The following is a 13622-nucleotide window of genomic DNA, read 5'->3' as shown; positions in this document are numbered from 1 at the left end:
CATGTTTAATCAGGTTATGTTATAGTCCCTGAGGACAGTTTTGTGCAACACCCAGGGCATTATTGACATTCAGAAGATGCTTATTATTGTTATTGCTATTACCGGTTATAAAACTTGGCTTCAAAGTAGTTCATAAAAATTGTGGTTTGTTACAGAGTTTATGATTAGGGCACCAAAAGATTTCAGAACCCTAGTTATTCAATTTGTCTCACAGTTTTCAAGTTTTGAGATCCTAAGTATTGCATGAGCCAGTGGCCAGATTTTCTAGTTCATTTACTAAAATTTGTTTGAAAAATGATTTATAACTCATTTAGAGTATTTGGTTGCAACATTTGACGTTGAAAATCTCCAAATTAATCTAAACTATTATTTCCAGAAGTACTCTTAAATGACAAGAATGCTTTCAAACAACAAGGAATAAATTACTACACACTTTAAGGCTGAAATAAAGAACCAGAAATATTACGTTCTGTTTGTTCTCAATTATGAATGCACTTCAAGTAAAATTGGAAGTTTTTAAATTTTTCTTTCTTTTCTGTATTCCCATCCTCTGATTCATCGTTCCTACTGAGGATTAACGTTTAGTACAGTTGCAAGAAAACATGCCTCTGAAGAAGAAGAAATCAAAAGCTCTGTTGTAAATACAGTGCTCTGCATTCATTGTTCACTGCTGTAGTAAGTCCACGTGGGAGAAGGAGCCGCCTGCCTCAGCACATGCTAATGAAGTGTGCTTTAAGGCCAATCTAATGCTCTGTTTCTAATTATTTCTTCCAGGAACTGCAGTTGGAACATGCAAGACAGGCCTTTGCACTGAAAGATAAAAACAAAAGTGGCATGATTACTGGACTGGATTTCAGTGATATCATGGTTACTATTAGATCTCACATGCTTACTCCTTTTGTGGAGGAAAACTTAGTTTCAGTAAGTGAAAGAACTCTTACCCTGCGTATAGTTGTAGTGCAAGTGCATTTTTTTTTCATAAAGGCTACTTCCTGAATTCCCTACAGTTCTTTTCTTCTTTGTTAGCAGCCTTGGCAAAACAGTCTAGTCCAGTTTCTAATTACAGGCTAGTCCAGCTGAGCCACTTACGAGCAGATTTCTCAAACAGCATTGAAGCTAGCGACTTGGTTATCCAAAGAAAGTAGTGTATAATCCACTGATAGCTTTATGAATGTTGTGAATGTGGATAAAAATGATTGAGAGCAAATTACAGATTGGAAGATGACATAGTGCTCCTTGGATATAACTGGCTATAGATTAGCTTCCAAAATCCTAGCCCTTCACAGACAGCACATGCATTTGTGCGCCTGTGTGCGCGCATGCACACACATACGCACTTCCCAGCTCCTCGTTTATCTCATGCTCACACTGCCCTTCTTTATGACTTTCGGGCTTTCCCCCATATTTCTGCCTGCCACCATCATGCTTGGAGGAAAGCTCTCAGATAAGTTTTGAAGACGGATGCTGGGAAGTGGTGGTGATGACTCTCTTTCCCTCTCAGCCCTGACCACAGTATTGGTGTCTAAAGCCACCAAATCTGCCTTTTTCCATTTGCAACCTGTGGCCAGAGGCTGGAAAAGTGTATGTAGACTAGTCAGTCATTTTCCAGTAGGACATTGCAATACCCACCCCTCAATCTCCGTGCTTTCCTAGGAGCATGGGCTTCATTTTCAGGGTCTGTGGTTCTTTGTTTTTCCTAATGGTATTTAAGTACTTACTGTGTGCCAGGCACTGTACTAAGCACTGGGGTAGATAACAAACTAATCAGGTTGGACACAGTCCATGTCCAACATGGGGCTCACAGTCTTAATCCCCCATTTACAATTGAGAACATGAGGCACAGAAAAGTGAAGTGACTTGCTTAGGTCACACAACAGACGAGTTGGCAGAGCAAGGATTAGAACCCAGGTCTTTTTGACTCCCAGGCTCACGATCTATCCAGTAGCCAACACTGTTTCTCTTGGTGTGACAGTCATTGCTTTTTGTTCTTTGGTCTTCTAGGCAGCTGGTGGAAGTATTGCACATCAAGTTAGCTTCTCCTACTTCAATGCATTTAACTCCTTGCTAAATAACATGGAACTTGTTCGTAAGATTTATGGCACTCTTGCAGGCACAAGGAAAGATGTTGAAGTCACAAAAGGTAAGATTGATTTTTCTCCATTTTCTTCAAGTGCTTACAGTTTTTTTTCAAGTTGCCTTGGGAATGTTACCCATGTTCGCTGTCAAGGGCCAAGTCTGGTGAGTCAGAACTGCCATATTTCCACTTCTAGTTAACTCTTAAAAGAAGTGTCCTTGGCTTGCCTCTTTGGGAGTGCAGAAGCCCAGGTGAGTTCACTGGCAAGAGAAACTGGGAAGATGCAGGGTAATCAGAATTTTGGCCTGCCAGAATGGCGTTTCTGGGGTAAGAACTCTAGATGCATGAATAAGGAGTAGGGACCCATTTTCTCTCTCTCTCTCTCTCTCTCTCTCTCTCTCTCTCTCTCTCTCCATTTCCTTTTTACTGTGCTCCAGGAAGACTGTTTCAGAAAGTGGCATGCCAAAACATGCTGGCTAGCACACTCATTTCTGGCAGTGGTCTTGGCTCAGTGCCCACTTCCAAGGTATTGGCTGCATTTTGGGGTTAGCAGTGCCAATTTCCATTGGAGTTGCTGCTTCAGACATCTTTGCCAGAGACGCAGGCCCCTCTCCCACCACTACAGGCCCTTTTTCCAGGGTTTGGGGAGTCTTTGGTCATTGAGTCAATCTGTGATATTTATTGAGCACTTAGTGTGAGCAGAGCACTGTACTAAGTGTTTGGGAGAGCGGGCTGTGGCTGCAGCTCTCTGCAGTTGACCGTAGGCCCTAGAAGTCGGATATATCATCAATTTGCCAAAGGGCAAGGCAACTCTCTCTGGTGGTCAAATCTTGATTATTTATCTATTAGCTATCAATTTGGGTGGTGGGTGGAGGATTGAGGCATTAGATACCTATATCTGTGGTCATGGTGACTGTAAGAAAAAAAATAGAACAGAAGAGGAAAGGATAGTGAAGAGGTTGGTTTTCTTGCTAATTTTTTGCTTTTACTAAATTCCCATAAACACTTTGATTTTTGGCAGGTATTTTCAAGAATTTTACATTTTTAATGGAAGAATCTTTACCCTAAAATTATTTCATATTTAAGGAAAGTGCTTGGTATATGTTCTAAATATTACTTTCCCCCCATAGAGGAATTTGCCCAAAATGCAATCAGATATGGACAAGTTACACCACTGGAAATTGATATCCTTTACCAGCTTGCAGATTTGTACAATGCTACAGGGTAATTATTCCCCTTAAAGTACATTGCATGTATAAGGCAACTCTTTAAATCCAGAATTTATCTGGGACCTGAAAATTGTTTTCTTTACTTGTGCTTTCATCATGGATATAAACATGGCACATAAGCCATGGAGCTAAAAGAAAAATAAAACTTTTCTTTTCATCTTAACATGGGATAAGGGCAACCCTCTGGACTGTGTGAATCCTGTAGTCCTGCAGTATTCATGTCTATTACATTCTGAGTCACCCAAGGGGAGAAGTCCATGAAGCCTACAAAAGTCAATAGCTTTGCTCTGAGTCGATGGGAGGAGGGTCAGTCCGCTTTACTCATGAGATCCCAATGATAAGGATCAAACGAGAATTGAAATAGGTTGAAAGTAGAACCATCACGACATAGTGCTTGAACTGAAGAAAGCAGGAAGGGGTATTTAATGATGATGATGGTATTTAAGTGCTTACTATGTGCTAAGCACTGTTCTAACACTGGGGTAGATACAGGGTAATCAGGTTGTCCCACATGGGGCTCACAGTCTTAATCCCCATTTTACAGATGAGGTAACTGAGGTGCAGAGAAGTTAAGTGACTTGCCCAAAGTCACACAGCTGATAAATGGTGGAGTGGAATTAGAACCCGCTACCCATGTCTCCCAAGCCCATACTCTTTCATCTGTATCATAGGGAAGCATCTTCGTAACAATTTGTCTGTGGAAAGTTAACTGGACTCAGAGAAAAGTGAGACTCGATTAGCTTCTAGAGCAAGAGGATGTAGAAGCTTTTGGGTGGTAGGAACTGCTGATACTAGTTAGTATTGTATTTATTAGCATTTTTTCCAGAGTCTTTCAGACAGTACATCATTACTTCTCACGGTAGACAATTGGCAGATACTATCGTCCCCAGTTTACAGTTAACAGAAAAGAAAGCATAGAGAGCTTATGCAGTGAGACTCGGGTACCCCTTTTCTGTGGCAGTAGGTTTGTATTTTGGAAAGCCTTTCTCTAGGCAAGTCAAATGTAAAACCCGAAGCTAAATTTGTCAGGTAATGTCTTATGCAGGTAAAACTAATGTTTTTAGAGCAAGAATTGGGAAGCTCTACTGTTTTAGGGAATTTTAATTTATGGAATATGCTCCTTTAGCTTGTTTCCAATGCTGCTGGAGAATGAAAACCTGCAGGGAAAGGGGTCTAAACTCTTGAGTCCTAAACATATGTTGTTTTGTCTGAAGTTCAATTGCATATGTAAAATTTAGTCCCCTTTAAACTCCTGATGATTGAACAGGTGGTCATTATGCTCTGACAGTCCAGTCTCTTCTGTACTAACTGTAATGATGGACAATGTTCAGATTGCTAAAGTACTGAGCCACATGAGGGAGGAGGGGATGAACAAATTTGCCCCTTAAGTTGCCAGCTGCACTTGCCTAACTGCCCATTTTGAGACTCACTCAAGTCCAATCCAGAGTTTTGCACATAGCAGATACGTTATTATTAATTATTCTTCCTCCCATGTTCTTGCCTGAAGGCGTTTGACTTTGGCAGATATTGAGAGAATAGCCCCGTTGGCTGAAGGTGCTTTGCCGTACAACCTGGCAGAACTTCAGAGGCAGGTAGGAGGAATCTCATAAATTCAGTCATCTTAAGTGCTAAAATAACAAGCAAAATGATGGCATAAATCTTTGGAATGTTTATGAAAATTAATTCTATTTCACATTACTGAGTTTTCACTTATTTCAGACCCTGAAGTTTATATGCCTCCCTTTGTCCTTCCACCTTATTCAACAAAAATTCCCACAAGCAAACTGGATTTTCTGGGGGGAGGAGGGCGGTGGTCGGGAGGGCTCAGCTTATTAAAATAAGGGGAAATACGGGCACAATACCTACAGAGGATAAGTATCTTTCTAGAATTAGCAATCTCTTTTTTTCCTTTTGGCTATCTAGTCATGTTTAAAGGTTAGTGTTATTAAATTCACTTTGTATAATTAAGGTGACATTTATAGGATATCTCTTTTGTGAAACATCCTTGTGGGAAACAAATCCTTCACCAGAGGTGAACTTTGTGGATTTCAACCCCAAAAGAGAAACAGGTGATAAACCTTCTATGCCTGTAGAATTATTTACAGAACTTAACCTTTTGATTTTTATATTTCTTGTACTTTGAACACAGTTTTGATTAAGAATGAAAAACAGATTGTCTGAATCCTAAAAATATTGCAGATTTCCCACCTCCTGTCTCAAAAACCTTAATTCAGAAGGATGAATTCAGCTGTTTCACTTTATAGTCTTTCAGCTATGCACTGCAGTCTCTTATTCCATTAGTTCTGTAATGCTTATTGTTATGGCATGTGGCTGTGTCACGTAATAGAGCACAGTAAATCACAAGAAATCGATGAGTGGTGCCTGGGGCAGGGAAGCACGTCTTAAGAGGTGCTGACAGTCTTGGAAGGGCTAAAACTCCTGTCTTCTGAGCCTGCCCCTTTCCCCCACTTCATATGTAGTTCCTTCTTTGCACCAGGAGGAGGTGGGGGGCGGTGGGAGGAGAGGAAAGGGGGTCATAGCTGAGTCACCGAATGTGTGACAAGTGTGTCGTGTCATACACTTAGCCCAATTTTGTGTCCAGTTGAATGTCTAATCTTGTAGACTCTCCAACCAGTACCTAGAGAGCATGTTACCCTGTAAATATTGGGGTTGGGGAGGAAGATAATATGGGGAGAAGAGGAACGGAAGAGAGAGAAAGAAATGAGTACAAGTTATACTCAAGACAGATCACTGTCACATAGACACAAATCTGATGTGTACAGGCAGATTTGATGTGTTCCCTCATCAGTCATTGCATTTTTACAAAATCATTATCAGCCCATTTCCATCAGTGAATGGTAAAATCTAAGCCCTAAATTGTCTTAATTGTTGTTAAATGTAATTGTTGAACAATGAATATTGTTGTCGTTGTTGGGATTTTTTTGTTTTTTTTCAAAATAATGAGAAATCCTTTTAAAATCAAAAGCAGTTTTCCTTCCCTCACTTTTGTCACCCTACTCCAATGCCATTACAACATAGTAGAGTTCCCTTGAGGTCTGGAAAGTGTGTTGCAATTTCTGGTGCCTCAAGTCTACAAGCCTTATATCAATCATTGGTATTTTTTGAGCGCTTTATGTGCAGAGCACTGTTCTAAGTATATGGGAGAGTACAATACAAGAGAATTAGCAGACACATTCCCTGCCCATAATGAATTTACATCTTCTTAGTATCAGTGAAGTGATGCAACTGTTGTTTTTGATGTGAATTAATGCCTGAAGTCAGAGTCAGAGATAATTTCTTGCACTGGGAGATTTTATTTTGGAGATTTTACTTTACACATAATATGTAAAAAGGCTTCAACTTCTTTGCATCCTTTCCTAAAACATTGAACAAAATAGTAATCCAGTGAAGTGAAAGTAATTGGGTCATAAATGATTCTTAAAATGTAAATTTTGTGGTTCCATGACTTCTGTTCTGAAAAGCAGCAGAAGCAGCATGACATAGTGGATAGAACACGGGCCAGGGAGTCAGAAGGTCATGTGTTCTAACCCTGGCTTTGCATTACTAATAGAAGTAGCAATAATATTGCAGATAGAGGTGGGGTGTTCTGGGAGAGGTGTGTCCAAAGAGTTGCTATGTGTCAGAGACGACTCAACAGCATAAGGCAAGACTGAGTACAGTACGCTGCATTATATTGGGAACTGCTTGGAATATGCTACAGAAGGTCTGCAAAATTATTTGCAGCCCATAGATCTTGATCTGCCCCTTTATATATATATTTACCTACACCATCCATTCATCTTCCCAAATATCCCTACCTGCTTCTGTTGCTTTCATTCATTCGGTTGTATTTATTGAGTGCTTACTGTGTGCAGAGCACTACTAAGCGCTTGGGAGAGTACAATGCAGAAATAAACAGGCATATTCCCTGCTCCCAGTGAGCGTACAGCCATATCACAAAGCAGGAAAAGCGATCATCTTCATTTAGCAATTTCTTCTGAGTTCACCCTACCAAATGTGGATTCCTAACACCAAAGAGGAGGGGAGAGAAAAAAGTTTTATATAGGCCTTATACTTGATTTCTCTGGAGCTTTCTGCCTTTGCTTTAGAGAAACCATGCCAAGAGGGGTTACTGTTTTTCTTGGAAGGCAGCAAGATTGCAGGGCTCTCCATCTAGCAGTCATAATTTCTGTAGGCATTTTCTGCTCCTCAGCTTTGATCTGTTCTCCCTTGACTTGGACCCACTGCCTCCTAGAAGGCAAGTCAAGATGGATCCAAGAGGGTGTTTTTAGATTAATGCAAAATTTTGAGAGTAAGTGGAGTATTTAGAGTGTGTGGCTTTGTGAAGAATGCCACAGGCATTTTCTTGGCCTGAGATAGTCACAGCATTGGAGTTCTAGCTTTTACTGGGCTAAGGCCAGATGTAATTTGACCTCCTGGATGCATTTGGGGAGCAGACGTTTATTTCATTTAGAATCATATTGCTGAGAAAAAGGACCTTGAAATCACCTGGTCTAGCCCTCTGCCCTGAACCAGTGCATGACTATAAATTCTCCAGGACAGATATTTCCTTAAAGAGCTCCCGGGCTAGGTTCTCCACAACCTGCCTGGGTGGCCTATTCCCACGTCTTATCCGTCACCTTCCAATTGCTCTGCTGTAACTGAAACTCATTTCCTCTTGTTCAGTCAGTGCTCAGAGAGTATGATGAATAACTGGTCAGCATCTTCCCCAGTAAAAAAAAAATAAATAAAAAAATCACCCCCCAAAAGCTTCTTGGTCATTAAGACAAACTAACATGTTTTCTTTAGGCTAAACATCCCCCAACTCCTTTCTTCTCTTTTCATGGTTATGATAGCTTTCCTCTTTTTTTGGATATATCTACATTGGGGTAGAATTAAGCCCTATTATAATTCCTTTTGGTTAAAGATTTTTTTGGTATTATTCTTTTGTATCGTATGCACTGTCTGAAAGCAATAATTTCTTTGTTTCCTTTGAGCTGGCTGCTCTAAGGAAGGAGTAGCACTGTACTGACAAAGACTTATTTAAAAATCTATTAAGCGGTCAAACTGGCCTCACTCTTCTTAAATTCCTGTAGAATTCTGGAAGAATATGTACAAGAGAAGTCAAAGAAACCACAACTCATTACGCTACCAGAACACTTCTCTTAGGAACAGGCTTGGAATTAAATTTTGCTTTCCATTGACAACTAAATAACTTCGTTAGAAAATAACCTCCTCCACTGAAGCTGTAACCTCAATTCTACTTCCATTTTTGGTTTATTTGCTAATGGCAGCTTTTGTTTCTTAGTTTTATGTATTTTCTTTATGCCCTTAATATCTAGGGCATCGTGGTTAATGGGGATGACAGCCAGAATAATATTCTATTTGTGAATATTCATGAACTGAAATCTGTAGCATTAATCATTTTAATTGACTTACCTGAATAGTAGTGAACCAGAAGCTATAGTGATAACCAGTAAATTTAAAAAAATACTCTAGCAACCATATATTGTACATTATCTTCCAAATGCTGTTAATAGAATGGAAGTGACATTTCTTTTAGAAGGCATTTGAGTATTTTATAGCTAAGGTTGTTTTAAGCCAAGAATTAAAGCACACTGTAATCCTTCAGTTTTCATAGGATTTTGTGAGGCTTATAGGAAAAAATGCTTTAAAAGGAAAAAAAAGAACGAATGTGACTGAAAGCAAGAGAAACGCACATATGGATAAAAAGACAAGTACTTATGTAATTCTTGTCGGGACTTAGAGTTGACATTTATCCACTACAGTTATTCCATTGAAGAAGCCTATCTTGCAGAATTTATATTGCCCAATTCTATCCTGATAACCAATATATTTCTATTTTGTGAGGCTGTATATTTTTAAGAACAAAGGATAGTTGAATACATTAGGAACAAGTACAAATCATACTCTTTTACCAATTGTGTGGTTTTAGATTTAAGAAAAATATACTTCTATATTTGTATTTTTGGACATTATAAGACCATTGTCGATGTGCATTTTTAAAGGAAAGTAGTCATATTTTTATTCACAGCATATTTTAAAGTCGAATGAGGCACTTCTAATTGCTTAGTATTGGGCTGTTCATTTCTGGGTAGGTATTGACGATCTGATATCCTATTTATCTCCAAAGTGCAGATAGACTATTACCCCCTGGATTTTTGTTTTTGAAGGCTAGTGTTTCAAAACACTGGTAAGGCATGTTGGAGGAGCCAGACTAACTGTGCCACTATGGAATCCTCCAAGCTATTTGCATTCCCTTCTGATACAATTTCTTACAGTTTTATTGGTAGAGTGCATATTAAAAAAATATTAGTTATCTGGGGACTAAAGTCAGCAGATCATATTCCTTTAAGGTACATTGTAACAATTTAGATAGTTGAAACTCCTTCAAAATGCTGAGTTGATTGTTGAAAACCTTAAAAAAAGCAGTTGCCATTAGCAAACAAAAAAGGTTTTGTTAATGTATAAATGAAAAGAAAACATGAACAACCGACACATCTGTCTCATAAATACTAGTTCATCCTCAGTATCCAGAGTGTGGTGCTGCATTGATGAGAGCTATCAACAGAAGGTGAATGACTGAAAGACTCTACTGTATACCTAGAGGATTGGCTGTAACCAAAAATAATCAAAAGAGCTCCTCGTAAAATCCATGACTGATTCATATGCTGAGAAAGACCTTTCAAGTTGCATATGTTGTTGAGAATTGAGAACCAGGGATTACTTAGAGCAGATTTATATCATTTTAAAATACAGCTGTAGATTTGTGAGACTCTGGCTAGAGATGATGCCCGAGGGATAACAGACTCACTCCGACAGTCACTCCTATAATTTCATTTGGTGTCTTTTGCCTTCCTCAAAGTGATGCTGCCGGAACCAGTATCAATAAGAATTCTGCTGCAGATGTAGATCAAAGCTAGATGTAGAAGAGACCTGTAGTGGCCATCTCATCCATTCTTCTCCCTTCAGGCAGCCTGGACAGCAGAGTATTGATCCTGTTTTTAAAGACGTCTAAGGAAGATTGTATACCCTCTTTGAGTTACTCCTTCTCCACCAGGAAGCTGTCTCCTAAATTTAACTGGAATTTTCCCTGTCGAGATTACATCCATGGCCATTTTGTCAGTGGAAGTGAGACAAAGCTGACCAAGGCCCATTTACTCATAGGTCCATTTTCTCACTTTTTCCAACCTCTGGAGTTATTCAGTGGGTTGAATGGAAATCTTTAGATCTGTTTAACTTAGTCTATTTTGTTCAGACATCTTTCAAAGGAAAGGGAGTCCTTTGGGAAACTACATGCTCTCTGTGTGGAAAAGGTTTTCTCAGGGAGTCAAAGCTACTCTTTGACCATTAATGACAGCTTTTTAATAGTTGGGGGTCTGTGCCATGCTTAGTGAGATATCGGTAAACGCTTTTGCCTCCACTATTTTGAGTGCAGATTTTGTAGAGAATGGCAAAGGTTAGGAAGAGGACTTTAGCACATGGTTACACATGAATTTCTTTCCATCTGTGCTTAACACCCTTAATTTGAAATGATAATTCATATCTTTAAGTTTTGGTGTATTAAGCAGATTGAGAAAACCGGGCAGAAGATGTGAGCGTTTGATTTTAGGGGCTGAGTCCTGCTTTGGGTTTTAAATGGCCTAGGAAATATAGAACTGCAGGGACAGTTTGTGTGTCAGTCACATTTTCTGACTCATTACATGACCCTGAGCAGTTCCTTTAACCTCCCTCTAATAGGCTCTGTCTTTATGCCGAAAATAATAATAACTTCCTGCTACAGGTAATGGGAGAATTAATGAGACAGTAGTGCAGAAGGACTTCCAACTCCTTGGAGAAAGTCAATCTATAAATACATGTATTGCTGTTGAGTGAGTGTTCATTTTTCTGAAGCATGTTTAAGTTCAGTTTTGTAGTGCTGAAAGCATTCCCTCACCACTGTGTTTTAGTTTATTTTATGTGTGCTTCATAGGTTGCTAAGTATATTAATGTTCCTTTCAGAAAACAGGAAACTTTAGCCCATTGTTATTAGTCATATTATCATTATTTTTAATAACTCTCAAATGAAATTTGAGTGCAGAATCCTAGAGCTTTTTGGGTTCCATTTTTTTCTGCTGTTCTGCTGAATCAAAAACTGCCTTACAAAAGCTTGGCTAAAAGTTACCCTTTTTTTTTCCACTTCAGATTTCAAGAATTTTTCTAAAAAAATCAATGGCTACTTATTAGTGACATTCTGTGTATGTATGGATTAAATGTGATGGATTGCTGTGCAGCCATATAGATTATCTCCTCAGGAAAACTATTTCCAACCAGCACATTGTGATTGTGGCTGGCTGTGCATTATTTTTTCACTTGTTTATGACAGATTATTCTTTATATTTGTTTAAATTCTATTTTAAATGTAGACCTACATAGTTTTCCACAATATGTCTTCAATGAAGCCCTTATCCAGTGTACGAGATTTATAAGAATTGTAAGAGTGCCAATTATAATGCTGAGGCCAATTCTTTGCCAGTTCTTCCAATACGCCCCTGGGAGCAGTAGAAGAGCAGTCCCTTAGTCTTCATTTGGTTTCTTGCCTCAGGTGGCAAGATGCTCCCTGGGTGGCAACTATTTTTAGTCCACTTTTCATGTGCATTGGGAATTGGCAGGGAGGTATAGCAGAAACATTGGGAGCTTGAACCCACTTGCCTCCCTTTGCCCTATCCTTGGCTAACCCCTCCTTATGATCCCACATGACCATGGAGTGTCCTTTGGGTTGGTGCTTGTAGCACCCTGGCTTCTGGGGGATGAGGGGTGTGACATGACAATAAAGAGGAAATAACTCAATCACTCATTCTCTCCCCCTTCTCACTCACTGACCTCCCCCAGATTGGTTCCAGGTGCCCTTTCGCAAAAGAACAGTACATCCCTGCTGTGGAGAGGGCAGAATTGAACTCATTAAAAGTAATAATAGTACCAGAGTATGCTGACCAGAACTCCCATTTTTACATGCATTTACTAAACATTAGTACTGTGCTAAACTCTGGTTAGAACAAGAACTTCAGTGTGATGTCATCATAGAGTTATTTCAAATCAAATACTAGATAGTAAAGTTTCAGGTGGTATTTATTCACCATGAGAAAAATGCTGGGTATTTTCACTCCTAGATGATTTGAAATCTGCAAGTTAAAAAGTGAATTGCAGCCCAGTAACCATATATCAAATAGTTTTAGAGTGTTTATGAATAAGGCTGTCTATCATAGAATAAATGGACTCATTTAGGCCAGGTAAGATTCATTGCCTGATTCAAGAACACAGAGCTAATCAGTGGTTATCCCTTTTGCCTCATATCATTTCTCACTTACGAGAGGCTCTTTTTGGTAAGGGTGATTTATTATAAAGAATTTTGTGTTATTTTTAAAATTTTGCTGAGGGTGGGGTTGACTCATTTGTGTCTTTTCTATGCCTCTCATAGCTGTGCCTCTGAATGTTTTATATAATGCGGCAGAAAACTGATTTTACTGACATTGACTGTCCAAACCAATGAGTAGCAGAACTGAGTCTAATTTGGCTCATTGAGGAGGAAAAAAAAAAAAAAGGCTTTGATAACTAAACAAAATTAGGGGCATTCCTGGACTAGAAAGTCAAAGGCATTTTGGTTTGGAAATTCAGCTTTCAGTAAAGTAAAATTGCCTTGGTCCCAGTTAGTTTGGATAATCACTATTTTACTGAACTTCCATCTCTTTACCAAATGTTGTTCAAAACTTCGTTTGCTTGGAAAGTAAAGTACCCTATAATATGCCTATATTATAAAAATGCCTATATATAGGTAAAGCAAAATATTTAAAATATAAAATGCATTTACTTGCCACTTCTGTGAATGAATTACTTTATATTATGTCCCCTTGACCTCAGAGGGACTAGAAAAGGGCATATGAAGAAGTTTTTGTATTTGAAAATGGATTACTTATGTCAATTCAACATGATGGTCTTAGTCTTTTTTCCAGTACCAGAAGTGACTTTTTAGCAATTTTTAAAAATCTATGAAAAACAATAGATGTCTTTTCATTTTCCATAAACCTTTTCAAATTTTTGTGGGTTTTTTTTTCTCTTTTTCCCCCCACCCCCCTTAGCATTCTCATGGACTAGGCAGGTCTGTCTGGCTCCAGATTGCTGAATCTGCTTACAGGTTCACTTTGGGCTCAATTGCTGGAGGTGAGTGACATGTCTGTGTGCTGTTTCAAGCCTGGGTTAATGTAATATTATCTCACTAGACTGGGGCAGATCAGTGGAGGTGCAGTTCATTGTTTCAGAGG

At 39.0% G+C, this 13622-nt stretch overlaps 1 protein-coding gene across 3 annotated transcripts in view; it reads left to right on the top strand.

The window, feature by feature from the left end:
* Positions 1 to 13622, top strand: part of SLC25A12 (solute carrier family 25 member 12) — an 86743-nt gene that overhangs the window by 49220 nt on the left and 23901 nt on the right. For all 3 annotated transcript variants that reach the window (XM_029072569.2, XM_029072568.2, XM_029072570.1), the window contains 5 exons: positions 775 to 921; positions 2002 to 2140; positions 3205 to 3298; positions 4811 to 4895; positions 13440 to 13521. In XM_029072569.2, the coding sequence (XP_028928402.1) occupies positions 775 to 921; positions 2002 to 2140; positions 3205 to 3298; positions 4811 to 4895; positions 13440 to 13521 (547 nt within the window). The remainder of the gene's footprint in view (positions 1 to 774; positions 922 to 2001; positions 2141 to 3204; positions 3299 to 4810; positions 4896 to 13439; positions 13522 to 13622) is intronic.

Source organism: Ornithorhynchus anatinus, chromosome 9 (assembly GCF_004115215.2).
Source record: "Ornithorhynchus anatinus isolate Pmale09 chromosome 9, mOrnAna1.pri.v4, whole genome shotgun sequence".
Lineage (NCBI taxonomy): Eukaryota > Metazoa > Chordata > Mammalia > Monotremata > Ornithorhynchidae > Ornithorhynchus > Ornithorhynchus anatinus.
The sequence above is the reverse complement of the archived record's forward strand: the minus strand, read 5'-3'. Positions and strand labels throughout refer to the sequence as shown.